Here is an 18,748-nt window from a genome sequence, read left to right as displayed (position 1 = left end):
CCAGAGGCGACCCTTTTTCTAAACAAGCATTTTATTTTTGTTTTTCCACACATTATGACATTCATCAACTAATGTCAGGGCTCTTGTTTTCCCCTACAGCCTTAAAAAAAATAATCCCTAATGCCCTTCTACCACCCTAGATGGCACTGGGTCCGTCAACCCAAAAACAACAAAAATAAAACAGATAAAGTTTAAAAGATGTAATAATTATTATTATTATTATAATGCACACAATATCTTGGTAAGGGTTGGAATATTGCTTTACAGTCAAACAGTCAAATATGCTATTTATCTATGGGTTCAATGACCTGCATTTGTACAGAGATGCTGTTGAATCCGTTAGCTTCCACTTGTCGCTGGAAGTTAATAGTGTATTCAAGTGTTAATTCTCTATGAATGAGGCCTTTAGACAAGGGGGGGGGGGGGGGTTTGGTTATTTCATAAAGGCTTTACATACATATCACTTTGTCATATATCTATTTACTGTTGTTGAATGAGAAGAACAAGTCATTTTAAACAACTCAACATGCGGTTAAATCTGTTGTTTTACATAACATGTCAACAATGATGACCGGCATGTTATGTAATACAACATGACAACGAATGTGTTTGCGTTCAATCCTTTCCTGAAGATTAAATCTGTGTAATTGAAAAACCTTATACTCTCTTACTTACTTTATTAATATCATTGTGTGGTTCTTATTTTCTAATGTTTATCTCTATTTCTTTTCCCAAGCTTAGCAAAGAAGTGAAAGTCAGTTTCACTTCTTTGCTAAGCTTTGGAAAATTCCTTATTAAGAAGATTTGTTGCAGTGTTGTTATTTACACTCTCTGTGCACCAACAGTATGACCTTCTACTTCTGTTGAACTGAGAACACCCTGATACGGCCTCCCTACCTCCCTAAAACTTATTGAATGCTCCTTTCATTATCACCAAGCTTGACCACCCCCCCCCCCCCGACCCCCTTTCTCCTCTCTGTGTCTAAATATGCAACGTCTTTTCACTCTGCAGACAGTCTGCTCTCTGTATGACTGACTGAACGTTCCTGCTGAATGGTTTGATTCTTTATCCACGTTTGATAAATAAATTGCTTCCACAATTTGGTGTCAGAAGAGGGATCCTTTGAGCCGAGGGACCATCAGAGACTCGCGATCCTGAACTACCAAACAGTTCAGTCTCCAACCTCTACATTTGGGAGTACTGATGGCCTGAGGCGGAGAAGAGCATCATCAAGAGGATCCAGAGAACCAACGGCATTTATTTTTGTCCGGTGAGTCGTGAATCAAAACTAAATCATTCTGTCTGTCGTATAAATGTGTGCCAGCGCTGACGCCTCACCGTCATCCGTTGACCTCCATCTGCCACGAATCCCTGACACTCCTTTGGGGATCCCTTTTCGATATCAACAGACTGTTTTACACTCACCATCTTCATGACCAAGCTACTCTGATGATGCTATGTGTCAATTTGACATGAATGAAGCATCCAGCTTGATGTCAGCTTCAAAAACCCAAACAGGCCTGAGGTATGAAGCCTCTCCTCAGCCTCAAAGGCTCTCCCTGCACATAGGTGAGGTAGCAGGACCACAGAGACCTAAACTTTTGTATCGCCCTTGGACCACAGATGACAGCAGGCATCTAAACACCTACCTGGCAGTCGTTATTCTGGAGAAACATATGCCGTGCAGCTGCAAACCCTTTGCAGTGAGTTTTGCCCCACCACAGTTGAGCTGCACAGGCTGCTCGCACTGACTTTGTCACCATCTGACTGGGCTAAAATCAGTCCTGTCTCCCCAACCAATAAAGTTCAAGCAGTTGAGACTTAATGGAATGCCAACCAAAACGTCAACTATGGGGATGATGTAAACAATGTTGGCGCAGCGATCGTCACGGCATTTCCTGCCAGAGTGGACATGTTGAAAGTGTGGGAGACTCATCTCTCCAATTTTTATTGGATTTATTGCCGGACTGAAACCTAATGTCAGAGCTGCTGTCCCATTCTCCTGCGAGGTGCCCAGACATGCCTCACGTGCTTATGAACAGTTGCAGATTAAGAAAACTATTAAGAGGGAAAAGCAAACCAATGATGTGCATAGAGTCACTATCACCATGCTGCAGTCACTCAGTTTGGCCCATCTAATAATCCGGCTGCACGGAAGCAGCCCCAACAAGCCTTCGGAAATCAGAGGACGAGGTAGAGACAGGGGACATGGGAGAGGATGTGGATACCCCAGACCGAGCGGTGACAAGTGTTACCATTGTGGACCACCAGGACATTGGACACGTGAATGCCCCAACAACCAGCAGGAGCAGCAACCACCAACATCTGACTGAACTGAGAGGAGGCGGGGTGTCTTCTGTCAACACACAAAGGAGAGGTGACACACACACATACACACACTGCAGCTACACGCAATGATGAGTTGCTTTTGCCTACACGAACAAAAAGACTCCGGACCTACTATTTCTGTGTTAAAAACCTCCATGCTTTCTCCCCCTCCTAAACTTAGTGGTCACTTTGTTCATTCTGTGGGAGCTTCAGGGATGACAGGTAAAGAACCTTTTACTTCCCCAATCTCCTGCACTGACGAAGACAGCATGCACGTTAAACACTCCTTCTTGTTATCTCCAAATCGTCCTGTAAATCTTTTAGGCAGAGGTTTGATCTAGTGTCTACCCCTGAGGGGCTAAAAGTGGTTCAGATTGAAGAAAAACATATATTGTGCACATCAACTACTTCTCCTTCTTGTCCGTAGGCTTTTCAGTGACATCTCTGCTGCCCTGAGGTTGTTGACACATTGAAGAGGGAGGGTAAGAAAGTATTGAGCGTGCATGCGATGAGTTTTATACCTAAGTGATTTACATTTACATACTCATGTGAGCAAGACGTGACTACTGGTTTTGGAGCTGACTGGTGTACTCTGGGTGATAATGTTGTATGTTTCTGACATTTTTTATGGACTCAGATCATTGTGCTGCAGATGTAACGCTTGATGAAAAGATTACTTTACTTTTTGATGCAGAAAATTCAGTTACTTACATCTCTTTGGCAAAAACAGACATATGTCAGTGGTAAGGCTTAGGATCATTTGTTAAGACACTACAGCGCTTCTATAAAGGCCTATAGGACAGGATTTTCCACAGTAATCCGTGGACCCAGATCTGTAGAAATAATACACACACACACACACACACACACACACACACACACACACACACACACACACACACACACACACACACACACACACACACACACACACACACACACACACACACACACACACACACACACACACACACACACACACACATTACAGGGAAAAGACACAAACTTTAAATGGAAAGTTTTAAATCTGAAAAGTGGAAATTTGTTTTTGGAGCAGATATTGATCCATAGTCTCAATGGAATTAGTTGATCCTAAATCAGAAAAATACTAATATGACCAACACAATGAAGAGGTTCTTTTGACTGATATGTAGGTGTGTATGTTTATATGTGTATGTTTGTATATGTATTTGTCAATTGATGCTAATTTCAAATTACAGGATGTGCACTCCTGCAAGGACCCTATGATTTGATGTTTGATTTGATATTTGTCTAAACTGCAGTTTGTTCAGCAATAAGTGACTTTTATGGGAAATGTGATCACAGCTGAAGGGTGTGAAGGAGTGTGAAGGGGGTGGTTTCGGTGGAAAACACTGCGTTAGTCCGGCAGGATGACGCCAACGTAAAGACATGGCCCAAAACCATATTATCCTTTCAAATAGCCAGGTTAATGTGGTCTCACAGACACTAAGTGTGTCATAGCTCTAGCATTCATCGTTTACCTATTTAGTCTTAGGGTTTACAAAAGTACCAACAGATGAACAAGAAATGACCACTCAAACAATGATTCCATCATCAAAACCAGAGACACTGAAACTGTCGGCAGAGGCACCCCAAAGAGAGTGAGGTGAAATAAGCACTCCTCTCCACCTGTAGCGTGCCAAGCTCCAACTAAGTGGCGTACAGGGCATTTCTCTGTGTCACCCACGAGGGATGGAAGAGCAGGAGAACGACCTTACCCACAATCAACCCAAAGCAGCCCACTAAAGAAAGGCTGCATCATCACTCCACCAATCATGTGTTTTCTACTACCAGTAATGTTTTCCCTCACACATGATGACACACAAATGTTGCCTTTCCCATTCAAGAGATAACCATGACCCACTCGCTTACATCACCCTTTGCAACCTCTGGTAAGGGACTGTGATCCGTGGTGTTGTTCTTTAAAATCCAGACACACCGATTCTGATTCCAAAATATCCTGTTCAACTCAGCTGACTCCTGACTGTGACTCCCCTGATGGCTCCTGTGATGAGGAGTTTGCTATGTAAATAATCACTTTATTCTTTCAGTGTGCTACAACAACAAGAATGTCTATGTTCTACAAAAACAGCTAAAGGTATTCATTTCTGTTGATCTGGTGAAATAGTAGATGATCAAAAGAGTGGAATTGTAATGGGAAAATATTATACTATGAATATCGTAGTGTGATTCTTATTTTCTAATGTTTATCTCGGTTTAATTTCACTTCTTTGCTAGTCTTGGGAAAATTCCTTAAGAAGATTTGTAGCAGTGTTGATAGTTACACTCGCTGTGCACCAACAGTATGACCTTCAACTTCAGTTGAACTGAGAACATCCTGATACGGCCTCCCTACCTCCCTAAAACGGAATGATCCTTTCATTATCACCAAGCTTGACTCCCTCTTTCTCCTCTCTGTGTTTAAATATGCAACCCAAACCCTATTCTTCGTCTGACTGAACTTTCTTGCAAGAAATAAAATACCTAAAAGACAGCTGAATGGTTTGATTCTTGATCTACGTTTGGTAAATAAATTGCCTCATCTCAACAATCTGCTAAAGATTCTGCATGATGGAAAAACACATTGCATTGCAAACATCACTGACTATTGACCTCTATGCAGCAAAAAGGCAGACAGCAGATGAACTATTGACACATGAAGCTATTTACATTTTGGAGAATAATTAGGTTTTATCTTCATCCTTTCAACTTTAATTGGACCCAATATATTTTTTGCAGAGAGTCATTTCCGATGCATGAAATAAATAGAAAGATGTGCAAAATACAAGTAGGATAGAAGTCTAACATCAGTGATCACTAGTTCCACCTTCAAATTTCCACAGAGCACAAATACACATCAGTATTACATTGAATAAATAGATCAAACAAAAGATTTATAAAATGGGACAATAGGGGACTGATATTTGATGTAGTGTGCACAATAGGAAATTCAAAGAAATAAGAGCGGAGTCTTTGCAGGTCAAACTCCAACATGATGTCTTTATTTTGATAGACGGTCCAATGAGTGGTGGTGAAGGGCTGAAGAGCAATGTCTGAATCACAATAAAAAGATAACCTGATTACCTTCCGTTACTTTTGGATTACCTCAACGTCAAATTCAATGCAAATGCATGTTATCCATTACTCCCCAAGGTGGAAACTTGAAATGGATTTACTCAAAAGGGAGGAGGGTCTGCTTGATTTTTACTACTTGCCTGCATTGTCACACTGGAGAGCAGAGCAGGGAGGATCTGTGAGAAGCAAACCAAAGTCACTTTAAAGAAAAGTCCTTTTTTGGTAAGTTGTCTGGGTATAAACAGAGCTGGAAAAGGCAAAGCAAGGCAGAAACTAATCTGAACCGAACCTCTGTGATCAACCATCAAGGAGCTGGTAAAACTAACCAGAACTTAAATACATTCAGGATTCAGGACTAATTACAAGGACAAGAGGAGGGAAAGGCAGCAGGTGAACCCAATCAGGGAATCCAACAGAAAGAGGAAGTTAAAACAGAGAGGGGGTGAACACTTTTCAAAACAAGACAGATAAACACACACCTCATGATATTTATTGGGATATGATTTCAGTTAATCATTTGCTTTGCTGCAATGTTCACATTCGTTTTGACTCAACAGCTCTCACTGTCATTCATAATGAAACTCTTCAATTACAGGAGCTCTCTGAAGCTAATCTACAAAGTTATACTAATGATCATTTTTGTGTAAACAGTGATGCATGTTAGGTTACAGTAGTTTTGAGGATGTATTAAATATATCTTTGTAATGTCTCCTGGTGCAGACTTAACATTTATTAATACCTGTAGTTTCAGATTCATCAGGGGTCTGTGGTAAAGATTTGCGACATGAAAAATATACTTATCCATCATCTATCTTTACAACCTCTTATCTCCACATTAAATGATCTCCATTAAGTAATAAACAACTAGAAAGGTAACATAGGGGACTGGTATGTGATGTAGTGTGCACAATAGGAAAGTCAAAGAAATAAGAGCGGAGTCTTTGCAGGTCAAACTCCAACATGATGTCTTTATTTTGATAGACGGTCCAATGAGTGGTGGTGAAGGGCTGAAGAGCAATGTCTGAAGGTTTGAATGGATGTGATGTGATTTGAAATGTGGAGGGTTGGAAAGGTTACTTAAAAATGTAATCTGTAACAATGACTATTTACCTGTGAAATAATTCAATCAGCAACTGAGTATCACAATAAAAAGATAACCTGATTACTTTCCGTTACTTTTGGATTACCTCAACGTCAAATTCAATGCAAATGCATGTTATCCATTACTCCCCAAGGTGGAAACTTGAAATGGATTTACTCAAAAGGGAGGACGGTCTGCTTGATTTTTACTACTTGCCTGCATTGTCACACTGGAGAGCAGAGCAGGGAGGATCTGAGAGAAGCAAACCAAAGTCACTTTAAAGAAAAGTCCTTTTTTGGTAAGTTGTCTGGGTATAAACAGAGCTGGAAAAGGCAAAGCAAGGCAGAAACTAATCTGAACCGAACCTCTGTGATCAACCATCAAGGAGCTGGTAAAACTAACCAGAACTTAAATACATTCAGGATTCAGGACTAATTACAAGGACAAGAGGAGGGAAAGGTAGCAGGTGAACCCAATCAGGGAATCCAACAGAAAGAGGAAGTTAAAACAGAGAGGGGGTGAACACTTTTCAAAACAAGACAGATAAACACACACCTCATGATATTTATTGGGATATGATTTCAGTTAATCATTTGCTTTGCTGCAATGTTCACATTCGTTTTGACTCAACAGCTCTCACTGTCATTCATAATGAAACTCTTCAATTACAGGAGCTCTCTGAAGCTAATCTACAAAGTTATACTAATGATCATTCTTGTGTAAACAGTGATGCATGTTAGGTTACAGTAGTTTTGAGGATGTATTAAATATATCTTTGTAATGTCTCCTGGTGCAGACTTAACATTTATTAATACCTGTAGTTTCAGATTCATCAGGGGTCTGTGGTAAAGATTTGCGACATGAAAAATATACTTATCTATCATCTATCTTTACAACCTCTTATCTCCACATTAAATGATCTCCATTAAGTAATAAACAACTAGAAAGGTAACATAGGGGACTGGTATGTGATGTAGTGTGTACAATAGGAAAGTCAAAGAAATAAGAGCGGAGTCTTTGCAGGTCAAACTCCAACATGATGTCTTTATTTTGATAGACGGTCCAATGAGTGGTGGTGAAGGGCTGAAGAGCAATGTCTGAAGGTTTGAATGGATGTGATGTGATTTGAAATGTGGAGGGTTGGAAAGGTTACTTAAAAATGTAATCTGTAACAATGACTATTTACCTGTGAAATAATTCAATCAGCAACTGAGTATCACAATAAAAAGATAACCTGATTACTTTCCGTTACTTTTGGATTACCTCAACGTCAAATTCAATGCAAATGCATGTTATCCATTACTCCCCAAGGTGGAAACTTGAAATGGATTTACTCAAAAGGGAGGACGGTCTGCTTGATTTTTACTACTTGCCTGCATTGTCACACTGGAGAGCAGAGCAGGGAGGATCTGAGAGAAGCAAACCAAAGTCACTTTAAAGAAAAGTCCTTTTTTGGTAAGTTGTCTGGGTATAAACAGAGCTGGAAAAGGCAAAGCAAGGCAGAAACTAATCTGAACCGAACCTCTGTGATCAACCATCAAGGAGCTGGTAAAACTAACCAGAACTTAAATACATTCAGGATTCAGGACTAATTACAAGGACAAGGGGAGGGAAAGGTAGCAGGTGAACCCAATCAGGGAATCCAACAGAAAGAGGAAGTTAAAACAGAGAGGGGGTGAACACTTTTCAAAACAAGACAGATAAACACACACCTCATGATATTTATTGGGATATGATTTCAGTTAATCATTTGCTTTGCTGCAATGTTCACATTCGTTTTGACTCAACAGCTCTCACTGTCATTCATAATGAAACTCTTCAATTACAGGAGCTCTCTGAAGCTAATCCACAAAGTTATACTAATGATCATTCTTGTGTAAACAGTGATGCATGTGATAATGTCTCCTGGTGCAGACTTAACATTTATTAATACCTGTAGTTTCAGATTCATCAGGGGTCTGTGGTAAAGATTTGCGACATGAAAAATATACTTACCCATCATCTATCTTTACAACCTCTTATCTCCACATCAAATGATCTCCATTAAGTAATAAACAATTAGAAAGGTATCACACACACACACACACACACACACACGTTTTACAATAAATAACAGAGAAGTTCATTTTAAGATTGATGTAATACGTTTTATTTTTACATCCAGTTTGTGAAAAAGCAACAATTATATAAATTATCATGTTTAAAAAACAAAGTTACTGTACAACAATAAAGATTGATTTCATATTTACAAAATTAGGGACTCTAAATATACAGTGCAGTGTAAATGACATTACACACGGGCTGTGAGTGCAAGCAATATCAGGCTCGTCTGTATCAAATGGCTTCCTGCATGGCTTCCTGCATGGCTTCTTTAACAATCACAACATTGTAATTTTCACTTTCAATTCCATCAAATTTAAACCATTGAATTTTCATTCAGTAAAGTTATTTTCTTTACTTTCAAACAAAAATGTACTGATTTTTAAAGCCATATTAAAACCAACCATATTTTGTAGTTTTAGTTGACATCTCTTTTGTAGTGTTCTGAACCATTTGCAGTCTGCTGGTACTAGCACATACTAACATTAAGTATGTGCTATGTAAAGTGTTCTCATTGTCACAGTCACTCAGTAGCTTATGTTTGGTGATTCCTGTCTGGTGGAGGTCAGACAAGGACGGAGGCTCTCCTCCCGTTCACCGATGGAGCTCTGATGTTGTGTCGGCACAGCGGGCAGGTGCCAAACCGCCTCAAGACTTTGGAGGCGCACTGGTTGCATAAACACCGGTGGCCGCAAGGCAGAGTGATCCTGGCCTGCTTCTCCATGCACACAACGCAGGATGGTGCACTGTCTCCATCTGTGATCAAAACAGAGGAATCATGATTACAAAACTGATTACAGAAATGACAGTTCTTTGTGGTTGAAATGTTCAAAACACTGAAATCTGATTTTGGTTTGAAGGATTTTTACCTTCTGGGACTTCCAGACAGGAGATGCATTCATCACTGTTTCCATCCAAACTTGAAGAATCAGTAGTCAAACTGCAGCGATTGTAAACCTTAGGTGAGGTGAGGCACTCAGGTGCAGGACAGGACCGTCTGGTGCGTAGAAACTCCCTTTTCTCTGAGCCTGCAGCGAGAAGTAGAAGCATTAAAGTATGTTCTAATAATAACACAATTATTTTGTATTTGGCATCTATTTCTACTGTAAATAAACAAGAAGAAGAAAAACAGGCTGCACAGCGAGCATGTTGTTATTACACTAAACATACCCAGGAGGGAGATGGAGCATGTCTGTCCGTAGATGTCTATCATGGCCCACAGCGGGTGACTGACATCCACTCCTGATAGCAGCTTCTGCTCCCTGCCGTTGTTGCCGCTGATGTATACGGTGCCTCCAGCAGAGACCCAGAACTCCAGCTCTCCACCTGCCTGGCAGTACGATTCGTGCACAGGAGCAGCCCAGTGCCCCGGGGTCTCAGTGAGGTTGGGGATGGCCATGATGGGCAGAGGCAGAGATCTGGCCATGGGATGCACGGTGGTGAAGCCCAGACGCAGAGCTCCGTTCCAGTTGAAGGTGTCCTTCTCCACCCTGAGGCGGACTCTCTCGTGGATCTTCAGCGGGCGGCTGCTGAACACCAGGCCGTTCTTGAACGTGCTATCCTTCCTCTCTGCCAGTAGACCCCCCCGGCTCAGGCGGACCATATTTCCCACCGCCTGACAGTGGAAGGTGAGCGGGCCGAGGCAGGACAGGCAGCACCTGTGATGTGTGTGATCTGGAAAAAATAAATCAATAAAGTTAGGAATCTTTATGAAAGTTTTTGATATAAATCTAACATCAAAGTTTTACCTTTTCTTATTAAGCCGACACAATTAACAAAACAATGCTATTACAAAGAGCGATTTCTCATCATAGTAGGAGCATTTTGAAGGAGCAGAGGAGGATTAAAAAATAAGGTGAACACTGTTTTAATGAAAAAGACATTTATCAAAGGACGGTTAAGGACTGATAAGACGCTACTAGTAGCAGCAATCCTCTGCAGCTGTGACCCGCCCATTTAAAGCATTAAGAACCCACCAACTGTATGTAAAGCATTTCAGTGACAAGCTGAACGTTTCCAGTAAATGCTTTTGTTTATGGTCATCTACTTTATTTGACAGTTGTTTCCAATTATTAACTCCTTCATCAGAAATGCCTTTGTCTCGGCTGCTAATTATCTCTGTGTTCACCGACTATAGAGACCTGGCCTCGCTTCTGCTTTGTGTTTAACATGATCAGATTTTCTTTTTCTGAATGACCAGATTGGTGGCTTTCAGCAGCTCCTAAAAACAAATGTGCTGATGTTTTCACAATGTCTAGAATGTACATTTAAAAGGTTTACTAATACTTCTTTCTTTTTTTTGACAATCACAGCAAAAAATGACTTTTATTAAAATTGTAAATGCATTTATTTTCTTATTTTCTACATAAAATGCTTTTTTTGCAACAAGAAAACTTAAGTTAATTTTCACTCAAATGTTTGAATATGAAAATATTGATATCATTTTTACTTCCTTATTTTAGTATCAGTAAAATAATTAAAACTTGAAATTAAAGTTGACTACCCAAATGTAACTAAAGCAATCATTTTTGTTAACAGCAAAATAATATTTCACCAACATTTTAAAACTAAAATGTTACATTTAATTTAATTCAAAGTACATAATAAATTGGACTACCTACAACAAGTAGTCTAAATTATTATTGATTTTTGATGAATATTTAGATGGTTATTAATGACAGTGTAAATACCACATCAAGTCCTCTGTAAAGATTTTTAAAATAGAATAACTATCTCACCAGAGTTCCTGTTGATAGTGTCTTTCACCATCTTGAAGAAGCATAAGTTATCTTCTTGTGGTCTGTAGAGAAGATGTGCTCTTGTCTGTATCTTGGTTTCCTTTCTCTCTGCTTTTAAAGATTGCTGCACGTGGGGCATGTCAACACAAACACTCACACCCTCCTCAAACTGAAAGAGGAGGCATGAGGGAGGAACCAAAGCATGGAAAATTACCTTCAGTTGAAAGCAGGGAGGTTCTTTTTTTAATGTTGTGCCCTTCACAGTGTAATTAAGGTCAGATATAAAAGAGAATCAGTTTCATTCTGACATTATATCAACATTTCATTTTATGCCTACAATAAATCAACAGACAGCATCAGTTTCATTCTTTGTCACGTCTTGTGATTTTGTTTTTGTACTATAATATACTATATAATAAATGCACTGTTTGCAGATCTTTCTTACAAGTTTGTCCTGCAATTGCATTTGTTCAGTATTTAATGTATTATAATACATTCTTATTTCTGCCTGTATGTGTGCACCTTTCTCATGCAGCTCTCCTGTTTCCTGTATTCCCCTGTGTTTACTGTAAATGGGCTGCATCCGATTTATGATTCTTAGCTGCTATTTTACTAATATGAACGTAATAATTTACTGTCCTCGCCCATTTTGCTGTTTTGTTTGGGAAATAGAATGCAATATGACCTTCTCTTACAGAAACATTCAAAGAATATAAATGTTTTACATTCAAGAATCCTGCAACTAACTAAGCTTCCAATAAGCCAAGCCATTGCTCTATTGTCCCAGGTGCAGTGGATTAAATCGTGGAAAATTACACCAACATTTTGGACATCACTTTCCTGTCTAGCTCTGTGGATTTTAGGGAACTTCATACATGATTAAGTGACGAGTGTATTCAAATTATCCCTACTTTGAACATGTCCCCACTTGTTACACCAGTGTGTGTCGAGTTCTGTCGCCCTCTGCTGGACACACACTCCGTAATTTCTTGGTTGGCAGCCCGGACCATGTGACAGGATGAAGCCACGTCTGGAAACCGAACATGACATCACTCTTGGAAAGTTACTAACTCCTTTCATACTATGACAAATTGTCACGAGTTTTCCCCAAAAAAAAACCCAGCACACCCTGCCCTGAAACACCAAACCTTAAGTATAATCTGAACTAAAGTAGGCAAGTTTTAATGTGTTTTGAGCGAATGCTTGATTCTAGACATGCATTTCTACTGTGTGTGTTTTCCTTTTTTTTGAATTATGAATATGTTCAAACCGTTTTTTCAAAATGTAAAAAATGTTAAATAGTACAAAAAAAATATATGTTTCAAACATGAAATCATTCGTGCGTGGACCAAAATGTAATACTTGGTTATTGTTAACCAAAATGACAAAAACGGCACACAAACTAATGTCTAATGTAAACATTTTTGACCCACTTATGGAAGAGTGTAGGGTCCAATCACTCATGCATCTAAGGGTTAAGAAAATTATGCATTTAAATAAATGAGATTTACACAATGAAAAAATCTCTGCATTTCTGATCTCTTGCTAAATTATGAACCATCCAGAACTCTCTTGCTTTCTCTCCCCAGAGTCAGAACTAAACATGGAGGAGCAGCGTTCAGTTATTATGCTCCAAATATCTGGAACAAACTCCCAGAACCCTAACTTTTAGTATTTTATATCTGTGGTTTTATGTTTATTTTATTGTCTTTGCTTTTTAATTACTGTTATAAATTTGATGTGTTTCCACTACACTATTTCTTAATGCTTTCATTTTTGTAAAGCACTTTGGTTTCTCTTGAAATGTGCTATAAAAATAAACTTGCCTTGCAATACGCTTATGACTCAGAGCTGTATCGACCCAAACGTATTTCCGTCACATTGTCTACCTTTAAAAGGCCCATGATGACAATATTAAATAAATGGCTGTAATTAAGGAAAGGATCTATTAGCAGCAAACTTCACATAAAGCTTCATAACCATTAAAACAACTTTAGAACAATTAAACCTTTCCTGGTTGACTTCTCGTACGCGTCTTTTTTAATTATTGTTACAAATTATTGCGTGATGGTGACTTCACACTGCACAATACATAAATAGAAATTGGGGATATTATCACGTTTTCTAACATAAAACCCTTCAATACAGTATTAGAATATATCCAAAAACTCATGATTCCTATTCATACCTAGGATAAAATGTGGTATATTGCCATAACTTGTTGAAACTGGAAGATGAAGATAAGAGAATCTGTGAATACGATGAACCGAATAATGAAGTTCCAGATTTAATATAAATATCTTTTGACAATCTATATTTGTGTTTTTGAATAAATACAAAGAAAAGTAGGGGGAAACTTTCATAGATATGTGGATCACATTGTCATTTAAACTGGTGCAGGAAAGTAGATTATGTTTCATTTGGGGAATGTTTTATTATTTACAATAAAACATATATTGCTTTAAGACCACGTTTCACCACTAATGTACCAGGAAGTATATCAGCCCTTCTTCTCCTCCTCTGTGTACGCGGTGCTCAGCTGCCTCTGCACCACCACACTTGGTCAGACATGGCAGGCCATCAAAAAATCAACTTGCTCCCTCTCCACCTGTTCAAAAGACTATTAATCTGCTGCCTTCCAATAAAAGGCTTGGCTCTCAGCGAGGAGCCAATAGAGAGACATTAAAGCTGTGAGACCCAGGCCAATCCCAGGCTGCATTCTAATATGGCCTATCTTTATCAAGGTGCCACTCCATTTCCAGATACTCCTTATTTATGACCTCTGAGGAGAGAGCCGGCGGCAGGCATGTGTCTTTAGCAGAACTGTGAAACCTGTGTCAGGAGGGCTCGCCTGAGACGTCAGATATGGGATTATCACAGAACACACAGTGGCTGAGAAGAGGTGAAGAGTTTATCTGCGTTTTCTGATGTGGTAGGAACTTTTGTAAACACCAGGACTTTAAAATCGCTCTTTGTTATTTGAATATCTGGAGAACGTGGGTTTGATCCCAGATCCAAGAGAGGAACTCTGTGTGGGCCTAACTGAGGTCTCTTCCTGCTTGGATCTTATTGGATGTTTTGCCGGAGTCAGAGTTACACTACCTCCCATGGATCCAAACATCCAGGGGTCTTTCCTGTTCAACAACAGCCTGAACCAGTTCCCCTCTGACCTCAAGGCCCCGGTGTGCCAGTACTCTGTGCCCAACTCTTTCTACAAGCTCAACCCGGGCCTGAACAGCCAGCTGCAGGCGGGGACGCCGCACGCCATCAGCGACATCCTGAGGAGCTCCATGATGGGGATGGGGACCACGGGCACCACCACCCTGCTGTCCGGATACTCCACCATGGGGGGGTTCAACCCCTCCGTCAGCAGCACCTCCATGTACTATAACCGAGACTACAACTCCTCCCTGGGTGGCTTCTCCAAGCCCGGCGCAGAGTGCTCCATGAAGGGTCGCAGTGTGAGCTGCTGGGCAGAGAGCGGCTGTGACTGGAGGGGGGGGAGGCAGCAGTGCACCAACAGTGAGTCTCCATACTGCAGCAGGGACTCATCAGCAACATTACATCTTCACTGAGTGATGCCAGAATGTCCTTAGAAGACAAATTAACTCTATCAGAAAAGATTCATAATGTAAACTAACTGTACAAACTCAGATACCTCCAGTATACCATAGATGATTTGACCAAAGTCTTAAGTTTGTATTGTTCTGATGCTTGAGCAGATTTTAAATGTAGATTTAAAGGCATTATTGTCATACGCACGATGGCTACAGCGTACTGAAAATCTTCGGTGCTAGGCTCAGCCAACAACACAACATACTGTACACCATACTTAAGACGGAAAAATAAATACAAACAGGCAAGAAGAAATTGAAATAACATGTGCAGGAGAATAGCTGAAGTGACACAATGGTGCAAGTAAAATGCAGAGGATGAACGGATGCTCAGGTTAAATTAAATATTATCCTATATTTCATAAATATTTGTACATTTATAAAAGACAAGTAGAATTAATGTAAATACTTTTCACACAGATACATTTAGACTCTGCGTTAAACCCATCCTAGTATTAGGAGGAGAGGGTAGCTATTACATGTAGAGCAGCAGACGGTGTGCGGGTCCGATGCCTTGCTCATTAGCACCAGTGAATAAATGTATGTGGCATTTCGAACATCAAGTCAAATACTCCAAAAACAGCACTTGTATATAAAATGCGGACGGTGCTTTTGATCTTTGGTCAATGTAACCATATTCTATCTATATTAAGACAAAGAGTTTTGGACTAAGGGATGAATATGAATCACAGTTTTATCAAGAAATTACTTTTATACTTTATTCTGGGTATTTGAAGAAAGTAAATTGTCCCGCCCTATCTCCAGAAAACAACAGTACTTTAAATATAATTCATTTGTTAAAAAGAACAATCCAACAGTGTTTTTCAAAAATGTTTTGTCTCCTTCAACATTTTCAGGTAGTGGTCCTCTGGGGGATATGTCAGGCAGGAAGAAACACACCAGACCAACGTTTAGTGGACATCAGATTTTTGCTCTGGAGAAAACCTTCGAGCAGACCAAGTACCTTGCCGGGCCGGAGAGAGCCAGACTGGCTTATTCTCTGGGCATGACCGAATCACAAGTCAAGGTACCGATTACAGCCCATTTATAGCTCTTTATTTTTTCGAAAAGAAACAACGTTGATCCCCCTAATAAGCTAAAGCTTTTTGTTTAGTTTTTACAATTTAAACACTTTACTCCAACAATGTATGTTTTCCTTTTTAAATTTGCTGTAATCTCTCCACATCTGATCCTTACCTTGATTTTTGCTCTTGTTTTGAGGTGTGCAGTAGAATTAAAGTTGATGTATTTAATTAGGTGAAGCTTTTAAAACGTAGCTTTTGTGTGAGGAGCCTTACGATTTAAACATTGTACTCCAATACTTCATTTGTTTTATTTGTTATACCTTGTCTTATTTCTCTAGATATGACCTTTATGGTGATTTGATGGGAGCTAACGCTTGTTCTGAAAGGTGCAATAGAAATAAAGTTGACCTATTCCATTAGCTATAGCTTTTAAATAGTTGCTGTTGTGTGAGGTGCCTTACAGACACTTAACACCAATACTTTAATATTTTCCTTTTTATATTTGCTTGAATTTCTCCACATTTGAGCCTTACCTTCATTATTGTGTGAAATAAGTCTGGGTTTGAAGGGTGCAACAGAAGTTAATTGGTAAACTTCTTTACCAATGATGTTTTGTATGAGTATCGTTGACCTACTTACATTTAGGGAAAAACTTCTTGAATGTCCTAAGGGGTGCATCGCATCATGATGTCCCAGTCATATCTCACCATCTAGCTTATTTACTAACTGGGTCATGCATGATCATTATCTGGGCTTTCCACTAAATTGGTGTAACCCAGATGCCTCCTGCTGTGTGTAGGTGTGGTTCCAGAACCGACGCACCAAGTGGCGGAAGAAGAGCGCCTCGGAACCGAGCTCCACGCAGGCCAGCCTGGCGGGGCCGGGCGGTGAGGCCTCGGAGAACGAGGTGGAGGACGAGGAGTACAACAAGCCACTGGACCCGGACTCTGATGACGATAAGATCCGCCTGCTGCTGCGCAAGCACCGCAGAGCTTTCTCCGTGCTGCGCCTCGGGCCGCACCACGTCTGACCAACTTCCGGCTGATCACACGCTGCACAGCACACATGCATGCTGTAATGAGAGCTATCAGTTTTAAATAGTACCTTTAAAAGCATGTCCAGAACAGGTCATTTGTGGTCCAACAAAAAAGTATCACTGGGTTCACAACTGTATAAATGAATCTAAAAACGTTTACTTTTATAAGTTACTGTATCTCTGGCCTGTTTAATGTTACACTGGTGTCTGGGGGAATAATGTTATTACACACTCCATTTTTGTAAAAATAGAAGAAAATGTTACTGTAAAAACTGCATGAATCTATTAGCATTGGGAATAAATAAAAGGTGAGAGAAGCCTGAAGTTATTTACGTGTTTTCTTTTTAAACAGTTGATACTCCAAACACTACAAAAGCAAATAGTGCCATTGCAGGAAAAAAAAAAGTCATGTTAGGACAACTATGTCTGGGGAATTTGTTTTTAAATGGGCACGAAGTAAAAGAAAAGGGACTTCATAAGACCTGTTAAAATGAACATGGCTGTATGATGAACCACTCTGCTAACAGCTTATCATCTCTTATAATATTCCCCAGTATTATTTGTAATTCTGCTCAATGATTAAATGTAATGTTGACTTGTAGTTGGTCAAAATACTGCAGGTTTATAGCTTTGTGTTTAACTGTTGTTGACTTTTTTTCAAACTCATTCACAATAAATGATTTGAAATCATTTACAGAATAAGGCTCATCGTGCCGGTATTTTATTCTGACGGAGAAGGAAAGAAACTGCAAGCAAAAAGGCGCAAACACTGAAAAGAAGAGCAGAGGTCAAAGGTCAAATCTTGTGTGATTACCAGTGTGGTAGGGCTAAATTGAAGACAATGACCCCCACAGCCCACAGTCAACATAAAATCAATACCAACTGACTACCTCGTTTACAATAAAGCTCAGTGCGTTGAGCCTCCACGTGTCTCAGACGTCAGTCCAAATGAATCTGTCAAACACAATTCTGCATCATTAATTTAAAAAAAGTTCTGCTGAAGTGTGACATTACGTTTTATTTAGCTGTGACAGCACAGTGAGAGCAACAGTAATCCTAAAAGTAGGCCTACATTAGCCATAAGTCAAACCTCTTGAGGTATTTTTATACACTAGTTTAATTAGATTCAATCTAGTTTTGCTAATATTTGAATCATACAATCGCAAATTCTGTCAAATATCGCTTGAGTCTCCTTTGCCATTATGATGTTACAAATATTTAAAAATGATTAAGTATTATACAATGTTTGTGAATTGTCTGTGGTTTCCCTCAAACCTGCTGCAACCTGGCCACTGAATCACCCCCCAAAAAAATTTGTTGACCCTTGAAAACTAATAGGCAGCCCACTCCAGCTTTAGAGGGCAAGCTTAATACCTACCTCTGTTTTAGATGCAATATTTCCTCTGTTGAAAAATAAGTGCAGCTCACCACATGGCAGATTAATATAACTTTGAGAAATCAATGCAACACACACAGACAGTGAAGTTTGGGCCGTCTCTGTGCAAGCATTTTGCATTACTATGTTCAATATTTCGTTAATCTAACCAACATTTAAATAAGCATTTGTGAGATTTAGAATTGTTATTGTCAAAGTAACAGACTTGATATTGTTTTAATAACTGTCTTATTTTATTTAATGTAGGTCAAGATCCACATCTCTTTTCATGGTATCACATAAAGCCAACACAAGCTGCGCGTAGCACCAACCATTCAGGCTTATCAGCTTCAG

The 18,748-nt window shown here is 39.6% G+C and overlaps 2 protein-coding genes and 1 long non-coding RNA gene across 3 annotated transcripts; 2 read left to right on the top strand and 1 right to left on the bottom strand.

Moving 5' to 3' along the window:
- The first annotated feature begins 1,113 nt into the window (after window positions 1-1,113).
- On the top strand, window positions 1,114-4,844 carry LOC134873159 (uncharacterized). Its single transcript, XR_010166922.1, has 2 exons — window positions 1,114-2,811; window positions 3,915-4,844. It is a non-coding gene; the product is annotated as an uncharacterized LOC134873159 (long non-coding RNA).
- Window positions 4,845-8,631: 3,787 nt separating this feature from the next.
- LOC134874277 (E3 ubiquitin-protein ligase NEURL3) lies at window positions 8,632-11,533 on the bottom strand. The gene is made up of 4 exons (XM_063898353.1): window positions 11,345-11,533; window positions 9,777-10,280; window positions 9,476-9,634; window positions 8,632-9,362 (listed from the first exon to the last, which is right to left on the bottom strand). The coding sequence occupies exons 1-4, from the start codon at window positions 11,481-11,483 to the stop codon at window positions 9,172-9,174; spliced, it is 993 nt and encodes a 330-aa protein (XP_063754423.1). The 5' UTR covers window positions 11,484-11,533; the 3' UTR covers window positions 8,632-9,171.
- A 2,510-nt stretch (window positions 11,534-14,043) lies between these two features.
- nkx6.3 (NK6 homeobox 3) lies at window positions 14,044-17,709 on the top strand. Its single transcript, XM_063896560.1, has 3 exons — window positions 14,044-14,866; window positions 15,816-15,985; window positions 16,783-17,709. Exons 1-3 carry the CDS (start codon window positions 14,452-14,454, stop codon window positions 17,011-17,013), a joined length of 816 nt encoding a protein of 271 aa, XP_063752630.1. The 5' UTR covers window positions 14,044-14,451; the 3' UTR covers window positions 17,014-17,709.
- The last annotated feature ends 1,039 nt before the right edge of the window (window positions 17,710-18,748 follow it).

This window comes from Eleginops maclovinus, chromosome 12 (assembly GCF_036324505.1).
Source record: "Eleginops maclovinus isolate JMC-PN-2008 ecotype Puerto Natales chromosome 12, JC_Emac_rtc_rv5, whole genome shotgun sequence".
NCBI classification, from domain to species: domain Eukaryota; kingdom Metazoa; phylum Chordata; class Actinopteri; order Perciformes; family Eleginopidae; genus Eleginops; species Eleginops maclovinus.
Note: the sequence above shows the minus strand (reverse complement) of the source record. Positions and strands in the feature narration are given on the sequence as shown.